Here is a 14666-nt window from a genome sequence, read left to right as displayed (position 1 = left end):
GCAGCTGTCTGTCTAACTTGGTGTTATATGTTGCTTTTATAGTAGTTTAGTCTCTAGATAATCAAATAAGCATTTGAGAGATAACATTAAACTAATAACTTTATATTGATGGAGGAAGAGGAAGTAGATGACTGTGAGCTCCAGATGTGCCTGTGCTTTGTTGTAGAAGTGTGCGCAAGATTTTTTGCGTTATTGAAGTGGGTTGGAAAAAAGTCTGCGTGTGGGAGTCTGTGCTGTTGTGTGTTACTGTATCTGTTGTACTGTACCCGTGCTGGCAGAGCTCCAGCTACCACAGCACCAACCCAGAGAGGGTGGCACGTGTTGGCGTGGTGCCCGACTGTAGGCAGGCCCATTATCTCTCATTAGTAAAAAAAAACACCCTCATTACACAAAAAAAAATACTCAAAATGAGAGAGCATTTATCTGCTGTCTGACCTTGAGAGAGTTCCCGTTGCTTTTCACGTAGCACACACACATTCGCACAATATGGATGCCACAAATTGAGTGCTCCACTGTTGTTGATAGAGTGTAACTTGAGTTTGCCCTTGTTTTGGAGTGTGTAGGGTATGCTAAGAAGTCTTTGCAGAAGAAAGAGATTCAGATCTTAAAAACACACTGCTCTGTTTAGGTTCAGATGAATATTCCTCCAGATCCCTCAAGGAAACATATGGGCGTCTAACTCAAAACAAAACAAAGCAGACAGAGGTGAATGTTTATGAGTCAAGCAGGTTTCATTATTATGATCTCCTCACGGCTTACTCTGGGTAAGTGTGTTTTCAAAGTGCATTCTCGTAAATCCAGATTTGCTTCTCCCGAGTCCAGGGGATTTCAGAATATTTGAGTATCATTTTTACTTCACCTCAGTTCAAGCTCTCTGGTGTTTTCTGCTAACATGTAACCCCTGCATGTGGCACAGGATTAACACTGTTTGAGTGAAGATCAGTGGCATAAAAAAAACTTCAAAGTACAAGTCATTTTGAACCATTTCATTCTTGAGGAAAACTTTCAAGTTGTGTGAACTTAAACTAATTTACAATTTTTTGGATACTGCTAAAATCACAGAATCTTCTCTTCTCTTCTCTTCTCTTCTCTTCTCTTCTCTTCTCTTCTCTTCTCTTCTCTTCTCTTCTCTTCTCTTCTCTTCTCAGGGCAGAGGGAAGCTAGACCCTCTGTCCTAACCATTATATTCATCATTGTTAAATACAGTTAATGCACCTTAACATCTTGATGCATGGCCATCCATGCTGCTATAGATTATAATCACACACACACGCACACACACACCTTCTCTGAACAGATGTTGAACATCACTGCTAATGGAAAGTCAATGGGGAGGAACAATGTTAGCAAACAACAAAGCATTGTTCCCTCTAATGCACTGGTGTGTATTTGCACACACTCATTCACCCCCTCGCCTCTCGCACATGCACACACACAGACTGGTAGGCATTAGTTCTGCTCTATGATCATTGCTCATTTGGTTGATTCTCTAGTTGACCGTGTTTCCACTCTGTTGAACAAATAGGTGTTTATGTTAATTGAAAACACTTTGATGCCTTTAAAAACCTGGTTAAATAAGTGCACTCAAATTTCTTTTTAATATTAGGACCAGTATAATGAATAACACCAATTTAATGTTTTTATACATGTGCTAGTTACAGGTGTGTGCTTAAGCATAGTAAACTGGACCTTTTTGGACAGTCAGTATATTAAGAAAGGTCTTAGTAAGGCTGCAAATGCTAACTTTACCTTTTTACATGCTTTGACTCCAGAGATGAATGGACAGAGGCAATTCAGATGGTGGCTGACAAGCTGCAGAGACAAGAGGAGGAAAGGATCCAGTGCAGCCCCACCTCCAACATCGACAACATGGTGGAGGAGGAGATGGACATCTCCACTACACACCACAAAAGAAAGGTAAAAACTACACTTGCACGTGCATGTATTTTATACCCAAGGTACAAAAAATATTCCAGCCGTTATGCTGTTTTATGTCAGCTCATAATTTTTTTCATGTTATAATACTCCAGCGAGTAAAATCAGTCCTGCTAAATATCTTCTGTGAAGGCACAAGTGATACTTGGGCACATTTCCTACTACATACATAAAAAAATAAATTTAACAATCTACCACTAGCTGCCTCCTCTGGCTCTGCTGTTTATTACACCCCACTCTGTAAAGGTTTTATGTAATAATGTTATGGTTCAATAAAAATCTGTTTTCAGTGTCTATCGTAGACCAAAGGGCTTGTTTTGACCTGACAGTCGCACTCGGCATGGTCATGAAGATGACTGGGAGTCATCTCACGGGTGCCATTAACATCACTCATGAATTTCATGGCATTTAGCCCAGTAGCAGTCAATAAATGTTGTTTTTGGCTGCTTGAATTTAGATATCATTTACATTGAGGAAGATTGCCACTTTTCTGTTACATGAAAAAAGGCTTCACAGAGAATCCTCATTGTATTGCTTAAAGGAGAAAAATATACTTATTTCAAAATATTCACAGCCCTACACTTCCAATGGGATTTTAATGTTTCTAAATGCCAGTAGATACTGCATCAGTTATTCAACTGAGGAACTCATGATATTGGCCTTCTCTTTTTTTCCTCTAATAGACAATGAGCGACTTCGACTACCTGAAGCTGCTGGGAAAGGGAACCTTTGGTAAAGTGATTCTTGTCCGGGAAAAGGCCAGCGGGAAATACTACGCCATGAAAATCCTTAAAAAAGAAGTCATTATAGCCAAGGTGAGTCTGGAAAATACATCAAGTATGTATTTTCAGTTGCGTCCATTAATTTGAATATTTTATCTTTTACTGTACTTTTGATTCTGGGTAATGTCAGATGTCAGTATCGGTTGTTTTTATTGTACTGCTGCAGCACTGTTCAGCTGTCCTCTTTCTTAGTGGTTTAAGTGGACTGATAATGGTTTTCATTGCATGTTGTCTGAACAGGATGAAGTGGCTCACACACTCACAGAGAGCAGAGTACTAAAAAACACCAGGCACCCCTTTCTAACTGTAAGTACCTCGTACACACTAAACACAACTGGTTTAAATTTATAGATCTTTACATATGGACCGTGTCCTGACATCTGTACACACACAGCTTATTGATCCTCCACATACCTGAGTCTTCTGAGGCCAGTTATGATTTAGAAGCCACATTGTTGTACTTTAACAGCTGCATCTGTTAGCTTTGATGTACACATTCACACATTAGCTGCTGCACACATATATGCATGTTCACACACAGACACACACACACACACACACACACACTATCGAAAGAGCAATTACACTTCACATCTGAGTTTAGCCCCGTCACACCTGCAGCCACAAAGAGACTTCAACCAACTGTTCTTTTGTTTAGCAGATTTCTCCCTCAAAAGAGAAAGTGAACACACAGACACACAGACACCTACTTGCTTTGAATAAACAAATAGAGGCATAAACAGTTTAAAGCTTAGGCCGATCACGTTGTGCTCCTCCTGCTGTTCTAGCTAGAACGGCAAGACTTCCTGCTGTGTATGAAATCGTTCACTCACCCACTTCACTGTTCACTGTACAGGGAGTGCATACGAAAACAGGCAGATTGTTTGTGTTTTTTAAGCCAAATGAAGAAGGAGCATTCCATATTACCTCTCCTGTACAACCAGTTAGGCCTGAAATGTTATATTACATATATATCCTGAGATTATTTTATTTTAATTAATGCAAGGCTGATGCTTTCAGTGCCTCGGTGAATGATTTCTTTTATATAAATTGTTTGTGTGTGTGGTTTTTGTTTCAGTCTCTAAAATACTCATTCCAGACTAAAGACCGCCTCTGTTTCGTCATGGAGTATGTGAATGGAGGAGAGGTAAGAGACACACACATTTGTGATGGATGTGCTGTGTGTGGTTTCTCATCTTTGTGTTACTACTTTAAAGAGCCGGTTAAACCACATTTCCACCACAATAACTGTCGGCGAGTTACTTTCTCACAGTAACTGTCTTATGGTATGTAAACAGATACATTCCTGGATCTGTTATCTTAATTTTCATTTCAGTTTTTATATATCAGGGTTGTTACAAGTGTTTTAAATCATATTTAATCACTCTCCAGATGCCAGTGTTCAGCCAAACTAAAAGAGACTGGATTTAAATTGTAAATTAGTTGTTTTTGTGATTATTATTATTTCAAAGACAATTTCCTAAACAGTTTTTTGGGTTCATAAATGTCTCACAGATGAATACAGAATATGTTGTAATTGTATGTGCAAAGCTGCAGCAGCAGTGCCGGGAATGATCGGTTGAACGTGCAAACACTGAAGAAGTGGCTAAAGTTTCGCTTTTGGATTGCTTTCTAACACGGTTAATTTTCCAACCAACTGGCCTCTCACTTGCCTTCTCGCCTCTCTTTTCTGTACTCTCCTTCTCCTGCGTGTGTCTATTTATGAACACACCTATGGGGAGGACACAGCCAGAATGACAGTCTGAGATGAAATGAGTTTGGATTCCCCCACTTTTCCATTTCTCAGATTTTTAATCGGGCCGTTTTTGCAATCTTGGTTCATTCCCTTAGTGTAACTGTCACCTGCTCCCCTCCCAGCTAGTTAAGCAGTTCAGCCAGCACCAGGCCTGAGCAGAACTCACACACACACAAACACACACACACTTACCCTGAGAACACAAGCACAGACACACACACAAAAGGCACACATACTTAGACAAACACACGCAGCAAATTTTTACCTCAACGGACAAATTGTGACCACACATGCCTCACACACACACCACACACACACACCGAACCCATTACAAACCTGCCACAGTCACAGCTGCCAGTACACTGATGAAGGCCCACCTGTCGTGTTACCCCCTCTCACCACAGCTTCAACACATACACACACACATGCACACACTTGCACACAAACAGACACCATTTGAGCAAGGTGGTCTGTGAGGATCACTCCAGTGGCCATTATGCAAACCTCCCTGAACAATTAATGGGGAGATATCTGCCCTTTGGCCTCATGGGTAATTTGTACGACTCGACTGTTGCGGCACAGCAGGCTGATGTCAGTTTGGTGCCACATGTGTAGCTGTGTGACAGTGAGAACTTGACAACTGACAGCGAAGGAGAAAGTAAGTGAGGAAGGGAATGTGAGGTGAGCCATTTAAAAGGAAGACAGGAGAGGTCAAACCACAGGAGGGGTTGTACTCTTTAAAGTATGAAAATAAGCCTTGTGCCAAAAACAGAGAACGGTGGATATGAGAATGGAGCAAATGAAGACGGAGGCTCAGGGGGCAAGGCCAGTTAGGCCACTAATGAGTACTGCACCGTAGGCAGTCGGGGGGCTGTTGGCGACAGCGGCAGTCGGCCTGTCTTTAACTAGACTGGTGTATTGATTAAACCCTTGATTTGGCCCCCATCGCCGAACTCCACGCCAGCACCGTGCCAACCTAGCCCAGAGGGTAACGTGGAAGAGGTATGCGTGTCTGTGTATGTGTAGTGAGAAGGGGGTGTGGGGGGGGCCACTAGATGAGGCGCCAGCTGCCGAGCGCCTCCACCCGCCGTCCTCTGAGACCCCCCCCACACACATGCACCCCTCACACACACACACGCGCACACACACCCCACTCACCCTCCCCTCCGCTATCTATCATCTCAATATGGTGCGGGCAGCCAGTTTGTGTTGTGCTAATTTCCTCCAATAAATCAGTAATTATTGCTGTGCCGTCCCTGCTGTCTCTCCCCCTTCTCTCTCCCCCGCCCTCTCTCTGTTCTCTCCCTCTCACCCGCTCTTCCCTTCTCGTCCTTCCTCCTTTTCCCGCAGCTGTTTTTCCATTTGTCCAGAGAACGGGTGTTCTCAGAGGAGCGCACGCGCTTCTACGGCGCAGAGATTGTTTCGGCTCTCGACTACCTGCATTCAGCCAAGATTGTGTACCGGGACCTCAAGGTAAACAGAAACAGGGAGGAAAAGCAGGCTGGGGGCATGGAAGAGAGTGATCAGATATTTTAGGGAAAACTTCTTTTGTTTTTGCCCCCCTCCCACCTCTTGTGTTTCGGTGTCCCTCCCCGTCCAGGAGAAGACAAGTGGCTCAGGATGTGTAGTAATTAAAGAGACGGACAGGGACAAACTCACACAGACATAAAGCAGCAAAGAATTGCAGGAGGCAGGGAGAGAGGGAAGGAGAGAGGTGCTGATGCCACAGAGGTAGAGAGGTAGATGGCTCCGTCTGAGTGCCTGCCTGGCAGCCTTGGCCCCAGCCCCACTCGCAGCAGCCAAGAAAACAGAAAGGAGAAAAAGCAGACAGAGAGTGAGAAAAACACTTCAGCCATTAAAATTAAAAGGTTGAGTGGCTCCACTACATGCCTGAAGTTTATTTCCCTTTTCAACTTGGTGTTTGTGTGTCTGAGTGTGTGTACTGCCACACTGTGGAGTAATACAATACAGCTTACTCGTCCCTCACTGCTTTCCTCTTCAAAGTGATAACAAGTTTGACTCCACAGTGCACAAAAAGTGTTCAGCCAGTTAATAAAGTGTCACATAATGACAAAGAGATTTTGATTTCCTTCCAGTTGGAAAACTTAATGCTGGATAAAGATGGCCATATCAAAATCACAGATTTTGGGCTCTGCAAGGAGGGCATCACTGATGCTGCTACCATGAAGACCTTCTGTGGTACACCAGAGTACCTTGCACCTGAGGTAATGTTTTTTTTTTTTTAAATGTGTGTATATACATTTATGTTTTTGTCATCAGAGGGTGAATGTGAGGTGCCTGCACTGCACTGCAATGCGGTAAATAAGCACACATCCTTGGTATTTTCACCTGGATGTATGCACATCTGTAATCTTGTACAGGAAAGGAGAAGCTTTTTTTCTTTGATCTTCACTAATTGATCACTCACGTGTGTACCCCACGTGTGAAATTTGAAGTGTAACATGATGTGTGGTGTCAGAGAATTTGATGCATTTGTTGCTTAACGTTTTCATTAAAATTCTGTTTTTATTTATAGATAAGAAGAAGAAGAGATGAGAAGCAGTTAAAGAAATTGCTAATATGTCACAGGGCACATTCCTGAGAGTTGTACTGTATAGTAGTTCTGGGCACCATGTAAAAACCATACACTGTCAGGACAATGTACGTGTAAGATATTTTTAGAGGTGCAGGATATAGAGCTCAGCCTGTTTCCACATGCGACATTGATTCAGTCATGAACATGTTAGGTGTTCAAAGGCCAAAAAGCAAAGGATTCAAACCACCAGATCCACGAAGGAGCGTCCACTTTTTAAACTGATTTATATAATTGATCAACAAGAGAAATCTCAGTGACTGTATGTTATGTTCCGTAAACTGAGCAGATTGACTTAGGCCTCGTAGTACATAAAAGCATCTGTGGCATCCACAGGCGGCCTATCCATTAGGCAGCTTTTCTGCAGTGCTCAGGGTTCCACCAGGAAGGCCCCTGTGAACTGTGAGACTCATGTTGCCCACTGCACAGTTTCTGTTTATCTAACAACAGCCCTGGCTGATTAATTTAACTACCGGAATTATTACTGAGCTTTGATAAATGGGTGCCTGCAGGGTAGGTTCATGAAGAACCTGTAGGAGCCACACATACAGTATCCTTTACTGCATTACAAAAATCCATTGTTAATAGCAAAATGTATTTCTAAGTATTGAAACACACTGAAAGAGAGGTCATTCTGTGTTTCGTTATCATGAATTATCTTATTGTTTCATTTATGTGTCTGGTTGAGGCGGAGCTAATGCGCTCAGTACACTTGAATCACAAAGTGATGATCCAGAGACTCTCTCCCGACCCGTTACCCATAACACTCATGAGGGTGTTAGGAGTCTTCTTATAGTGGAATTTATGTATGTACAGTTTCATTTGCAAATTTCACAGGCAAACAATTTCCATAATATCAGGGTGAACAGTAAATATGCAGTTTTTGCGTGCGAAGCAGGGTGTTGGTTGAATTGGAAAAGGGCAAAGCACGGTTCCTCTCACACACACACACAAAAACACACACAAACACACAGCGCTACGATCTTGTAATCATTTTTTTCAACCATCCGCTGTCCAGTCATCAGCTCTGCCTCACTCGAAGGCCAGCAGATCAACTGCAGAGAGTGTTGCACGACTGTGGGTGGTGGAAGCAGAGCGATGGTGATGTGGAGATGAAGGCAGGAGGGGAGAGGCATAGTATATATCCCACTCAAAAAAGTATGGAGGACAATTTGGCGCAGCATTTTGTGCTTTTTTTTTTTTTTAGTCCCTTCCTTTGCGTGCCAAAAGCTGATTGGAGGCTGTTGGTTATTTTTCACAGGATGTGCGTCTGTGTGTATTTATATGTGTGTGTGTGCGCGCGTGTGCGCTGTGTGTGTGTGTGTGTGTGATTGCAGTAGAAAGTGCAGGCTAAAGCGAGGCAGATGGCGGCAGATGGGCGAGGTTGGAGGAAGGTGCTCGGAAAAAACCTGGAAATCTACACCACCGCCGCCGCCACTCGCCCGCCCGCAAGCTCTGCTCGCCCGCCCGCGTGTAAAAATAACACAGTTTGCTCGGAGCCAAGTTACAGAGATGCAAAGTAGCCGGGATAAAAAAGAAAAAGGGGGGATGGGGGTTGAAGACAGAGGAAGATGAGAAGGGAGAGAAAATATTTCAGGGTTACAGGAGTGAAATTCAGACAGTTCCTGTGTTTGCCGTCAGTGAAAAGGGCAGATGAGAAGTGAATAAAGAGGGTTTCTGTCTGCTGCGTGCCTGAAGAACACACAAACAGATACTGCAGCAACGCAACGCTGAATAATTCTTCATCCAAACTCGTAAAGAATTAGATTGAAGTGTTATCATTTGTTTCAAGGGAAGTCAACAATTATAAAAAAGATTAATGTAAGATTAATAAAGAATAAGCAGTGTAAGATCCTCGCAAAGGGATGGAACGGGATCAGAGAAAACACATGGAGAGTGTTTTTTTTCCTTTTCTTTTTTGTGCGTTTGACACATTTCTTTGTGGCAAATTTGAAAGTGTTAAAGGGAATGGATTTGGGCCTTTTCCATTTATTTTTATGTGTTTGTTTTTATTTTGTTTGTATGTTGTATATGTTGGGTATTATTGCGACTCCTTTTCTATTGTAAATGTTTCACAAACATAGCGGCACAGTCAGCGTATTTCAAAATGTTAGCACAGTGACAGCACAAATTCATTTTCAAGTGATGACACTTTGGAGATGGAAGGCCTCTGTCTGATACCCACAATATGGGATAGTATGTTCACAGTATATGAACTGTGTATGTGGATGTGTGTTTGTGTTTCCTGCTGGGTATCTGGGCTGGTACAGCCTCAGGCTGTGTGTGCCCATCCCGTCCCATCTAGCCCTGTCCAGGCTGCCAAAGCCCTCATCCTGCGATCGGCAGCTAGCTGCCACATGGCTGCCACTATAGGGACCAGGACAGGACAGGACCTTCTCCATCACTGCTGCTTTAAATCACTCTCCTCTCCTCCTCCTCTTCTTCGCATCCTCTCCTCCTCTTCCTCACCTCCTTCTTTCCTCCTCTCCTCTCCTTCTTCTTTCCTCTCCTCTCCTCTCCTCTCCTCTCGATTTGTCCCATTTGTTTCTTCCTGTCTTGTCCTATTTATTTGCCCTGCCTCTTTTTAAATTATACACATAACCACACATGCCATAAACACACGCATACACACTCCAGTGCCTCCATGCCTCGGGCTGTGGGGCATCATTCTGGCTCTGTGTGGATTAATCTGCTCCCTGCCTGCAACCGAGCTGCCACCACTTTCTTTAGTCCCAGGACACACGGACACACCATTACACACACTGTTACAGACACTGACAACCACATACGTATACATGCCTAACTGGACACACTGATTAGTTTGCATTTCTGTACCTTTTTTGTACAAAGATGCAAAATCAACCTCGTAAGCTGCTCTGAATTTCATAAACGGTTCCGTGTGTGTGTGTGTGTGTGTGTGTGTGTGTGTGTGTGTGTGTGTGTGTGTGTGTCCTCGAGCTGCAGGAACTGAAACAACACCAAACATCTCACACTCAAAACTTTATGAATTTGATGAGGATGGATAAATATTCCATCTGCTGTGTGTGTGTGCGTGTGTGTGTCTTGCAGTCTCCCAGCAGTCTAAGCCAGTGTTATCCCTCCAGCCGTACCAGTCAGTAATATATTTGGAGCTGGCGGTGTGTTTCATTCCCCCAGCTCTTCTCTGCAGCTGCCAACTGGGTGACCAGCTTAATTCTCACCCAAACACACATTCACACATAAAATAGCACTCATAAGTCTCTTATTCACTTCCACGTACTGTACATGTTGACTTGCACACATTGAAGCAGTCCGCCTGCATCATTAGCAGTTTAGTGTCAAGTGCATGAGCTCAGTCAGTTAATGACCAGCTTTCCGTGGTATTGAACTGCTGTAGAAACTCACAGGCAGCTGTTTGGTGTGTTCTTCGTATTCTTCCTTTTTTTTTTCTTCCCTGCGTGGTGCACTGTGACATTTGAATTCAGCCGTCTTATCTAATTGTAGAGCTGGAAAGAAACTGCCAAGTAAAAATGTATTCAAAATAAGCATATTGCATATTTTCTGCCTGCCTTCACGGCATTTTAGGCTGTGGTTACTTTAAATGACAGCAACTCTGTTTAGGATTTAAAATGCAGAAATATGCTAAATAAAACTAGATTTTGCTTCCTCGAGTTTCCTCATACAGTTGATTATATCACATCCGTAACATTGAACTGATACATTTAGAGTGGTATGGTTTGATTTTAGACACTGTTTTCACCTTTTGACACTGCTAATAAGGCCTATGTGAACATCAAAGCACAATTTGCAATTAGTATGCATCAACGTTTTTTTGTTGTTGTTTTTTAAAGTTTATTAAAAGTTTTGATATGTGACCCTGTTTTCTGTTTAATATGAGTCAGTTATGTATTTATGACACCTGTCCTCCCAGCATCTGCCACACAATGTCTGGTGTTAGTTCAGAGTGGAGTATATGTTTTTAAATATTATGATATTATTAAATTCACTGTGTAATTGTTTCATGTCATTTTAAATAGTGGCAGTACAAACAGGCCTTTTGTGAACGTTTTAGTCTCTGTTAGCGTGTGCTCATGTCCACCCTGACTGGTCCATTATTAACAGTGAGTGAGATGTTGTTATTATTGGCGAGATGTACAACATATGCTGTTCTGGCTGCTCTCCAGCCCTGTCTGTTTGTCAGTCACACGCACATACACACACACACACGTGCAACACATGCACACACTTGTACTCATCATGTTAATAAGCTTATTATGTTAATGAGGGCCTCAACAGCACCTGAAATACCTCTCTTCTTGTTTCTGCCTCCTTCTCTTCTCCTTCTCCCTTCCAGAGGTTTGCAGAGCGGAACATGAGGGGATGAAAGAGAGGAAAGCGAGTGAGGGAAGGCATGATTAGAGGATGGAGAAGGCAGGATAAGACAGGATGGAGAGGATAGTGCAAGGAAGGCAGGAAGGGATGAAGAGTAGGAAGGCGGCCCAAACGCGAGATTTAGATATAAAAGTGACTTACTAAACAGTACAATTTTCCTTAAAACACACACAAATAGACATGAAACACAGCAGTTTACCATGCAGTACTTGTGCCACCCAGCTTGGAGGTTGGTGTGGCCCTGACTTGGACTGGAGGCTGTTCCTGCCTTTTCCATCCAGGGACATTCTTGTCTGTCACTGCCAGGAGAGCTTAGTGTGCCAGGGAGAGCTGGCAGCAACCGGGGGGGCATCTGGTAGGCCACGCCAACACGCTGACTTTCCTACTGTAACAGGAGCCTCTGAAGACCTGCCATCCCATAATATTTGCCTCTGTACGTGGCTGTGTATTGAGAGAGGTGGGGGCTGTCGTCTACACCTTAGTCCTTGATAACTGTGCAGCAACTTCTGTTCATCTCAGACAACTTTTTGGTTTTATTCATCCCTGGAGCCTAATGGCATATTGACTGTCCTTTGGTGCCGTTCCTCGCTCATCTGTTTATTCAATGGATACCTTAAGCAGTCAATATTGTCCAATAAAATAAATGCAGACGTTCACTAGAAAAAGCAGATGCCCAATAAAACTAATGGTCCCATTTTAAAAGACAGAAATTTCGTATCTTTGTGTTTGCTCCTCAGGTCCTGGAGGACAATGACTACGGTCGAGCGGTGGACTGGTGGGGTCTGGGTGTTGTGACGTACGAGATGATGTGCGGTCGCCTGCCTTTCTACAACCAAGACCACGAGAAGCTGTTTGAGCTCATCCTCATGGAGGACATCAAGTTCCCCCGCACTCTGTCAGCTGACGCAAAGTCCCTGCTGTCTGGCCTGCTCTTCAAAGATCCGAACAAACGGTGTGTGTCGAAGCTTTTTTTTTTTTTTTACTTTCACATGAAATCAAATTTATTCAGTAATGTGAAGCAGGACCTCTATTAGAAATACTATTTTGATGTCAAATAAATCTCTTTATTCGTATCACCATGTCAGCGAAATTTAAATTTTTACTTTGTATCGCCAATATGGCCCGGTACTGACTTAATACAAGATATTAACAGATCTGGTGAATTGACAACCACCGGCAAAAGTGGGAAAAGTTGGGAAGATGATTCATATTTGTGCCCTTTGTGTAAAGTTATTTTTCAGTTACTACCTTCAGACACACAGAGGAGACTAACTTTAGTTATTTTGCTATATAAACAAAAAACACCCACTACTTTTAGTGTACAGCCACTAATCATACAAATATAGAGATGTGCTGATTCTTACTGCTGTTTTAATGGGCAAAGCCTTTCATTCTGTAGATCACTGATTAGCCACCATTTGTCGATATAGCAGCAGTAAGACACGCCATATAGAAAATTGTAGAAATCTTTCTTACATTCTGTTCACGCTGTGCTGTTCATTTCTTACTGCGTTTGTCACTTCTGCTTCTAACAATCCTGTCTTCACCTGTCCTCTGCCCTAGGCTCGGAGGAGGGCCAGATGATGCTAAAGAAATAATGAGACACAGTTTTTTCTCTGGTATTGACTGGCAGGATGTCTACGATAAAAAGGTATAGTTTGCATGTCTAATTAAACATAATAGGACTGTAGAAAATAATGTATTCAACTTATTAAGACAGGCAGCTGTAAAGAGCACAGTGTTACAGAGATGTGTGACTTTGTATCCTGTGCATGTGTTTCTCATATAACACCATCAAGTGAGAGTCAGGTGGCATCACTTAAGCAGCTAAACAGGTGTCAAGCCTCCTCATTTGACTTTTTTTTAAAAAGTTGTTTTGTTCTGTTGCAGAGTTTAGTAGAGTCCAGTGATTCAAAAGCATAAAAGACCTCCTTGAAATTATTCAGTTGGTTTAACTACTATTTATAGGGTTTTATGGTAATGATGTAAAGACAAGACACTCTGGATCTGAGGCTCGGATGTTAACTATGAATAATAACTGTGGTGAAAGGAGGATTTTGGTGGATTTATTTCTTCTTCTTCCTGGCCTTTTTTTCCTGACTTTTAGTTACAGGAATTTTTATGTCTGTCAGTCTGGAACAACAACAACGCCCACTGCTGTTATTTACAATCTGATGTGATCTCTTCGCATCTCTGTCCCAGCTCGTTCCTCCGTTCAAGCCTCAGGTGACGTCGGAGACAGACACCAGATACTTTGATGAGGAGTTCACAGCTCAGACCATCACAATCACCCCACCAGAGAAATGTGAGTGTCTCGTGCCTCTTTCTTTTCCACACGCGCATATGAACAAATAAGTCAAGAACATAATTTGACTAAATCACAAATTTTGTTTTTTTACAAAGCTGCAGATATTGTCCTTGGACATAATGGTGAAATAAACAAACATGCATTCTCTGTTGTCGGGTGTTTAATACGTGTCAGGATTTCTGTAAAATGTTAGTGGTGAAATGACAGCGTTTACTCAAACAGATGACTGTTTCACACTGTGGAACAAACACCTTTGTCTGTTTATTCGAGTGTCTCTGTGTTAGTCCTCCGGCCACATGCAGCTCTTCTGGGCTTCTGGGATACAGATCGTGCTTTTAAAATCATTTAACGCTGTATTATACATGAACTGATGTGAGGTTCCACTTGTTTGTAGGTCACATGTTAGTAGAATGAAACTGGCACATCAGAAACTTACTTTTTAATTGTTTAACTCGACAGTAACAGAGAAGATGATCAGATGAGAGAGAGAAGTTGTATATTTCCTGATTGATGTCATGTATTAATACAAATGAACTGTGTTATATAGTAAATGCTTTAAAAATGACCTCTGAATCTATACTTTTCATATTTTTTTCTTAGTCGATGAGGATGGGATGGACTGTCTGGACAACGAGAGACGACCACACTTCCCGCAGTTCTCGTACTCTGCCAGCGGTCGGGAATGAACTGTCCATCACAGTGACATCATCACAGCTGGTCTCTGAGGCCATCACTGTGGGCGCAAAGAGACCCACAGCTTTGGACCAACCCAGAACAACCATGACTTGAAGGATTTTTGCCCTTTTCCTCTTCCTCGTTATCTGTTCTTCACCTCTCCAGTGTGCTTCTTTTCTCTCTCTCTTTTTTTTTTAAATTCTCTCCAATCCCTCCTTAGAAAAAACCTTCAGGCGAAATTACGGT

General features: G+C 42.6%; 1 protein-coding gene across 2 annotated transcripts in view; it reads left to right on the top strand.

Moving 5' to 3' along the window:
• akt3a (AKT serine/threonine kinase 3a) overlaps positions 1-14666 on the top strand; it is a 50921-nt gene extending 36255 nt beyond the window's left edge. For both annotated transcript variants that reach the window (XM_085427627.1, XM_085427626.1), the window contains exons 5-14: positions 1773-1917; positions 2619-2750; positions 2958-3023; positions 3796-3864; positions 5824-5946; positions 6570-6698; positions 12175-12389; positions 13001-13088; positions 13640-13742; positions 14346-14666. In XM_085427627.1, coding sequence (XP_085283753.1) covers positions 1773-1917; positions 2619-2750; positions 2958-3023; positions 3796-3864; positions 5824-5946; positions 6570-6698; positions 12175-12389; positions 13001-13088; positions 13640-13742; positions 14346-14431 — 1156 coding nt within the window. In that variant the 3' untranslated portion in view covers positions 14432-14666. The remainder of the gene's footprint in view (positions 1-1772; positions 1918-2618; positions 2751-2957; positions 3024-3795; positions 3865-5823; positions 5947-6569; positions 6699-12174; positions 12390-13000; positions 13089-13639; positions 13743-14345) is intronic.

This window comes from Rhamphochromis longiceps, linkage group LG13, assembly GCF_057381845.1.
Source record: "Rhamphochromis longiceps isolate RC_006_pf linkage group LG13, R_longiceps_female_GT1.1, whole genome shotgun sequence".
Classification (NCBI taxonomy): Eukaryota; Metazoa; Chordata; class Actinopteri; order Cichliformes; family Cichlidae; genus Rhamphochromis; species Rhamphochromis longiceps.
This window is presented reverse-complemented; position numbering and strand designations above follow the sequence as displayed.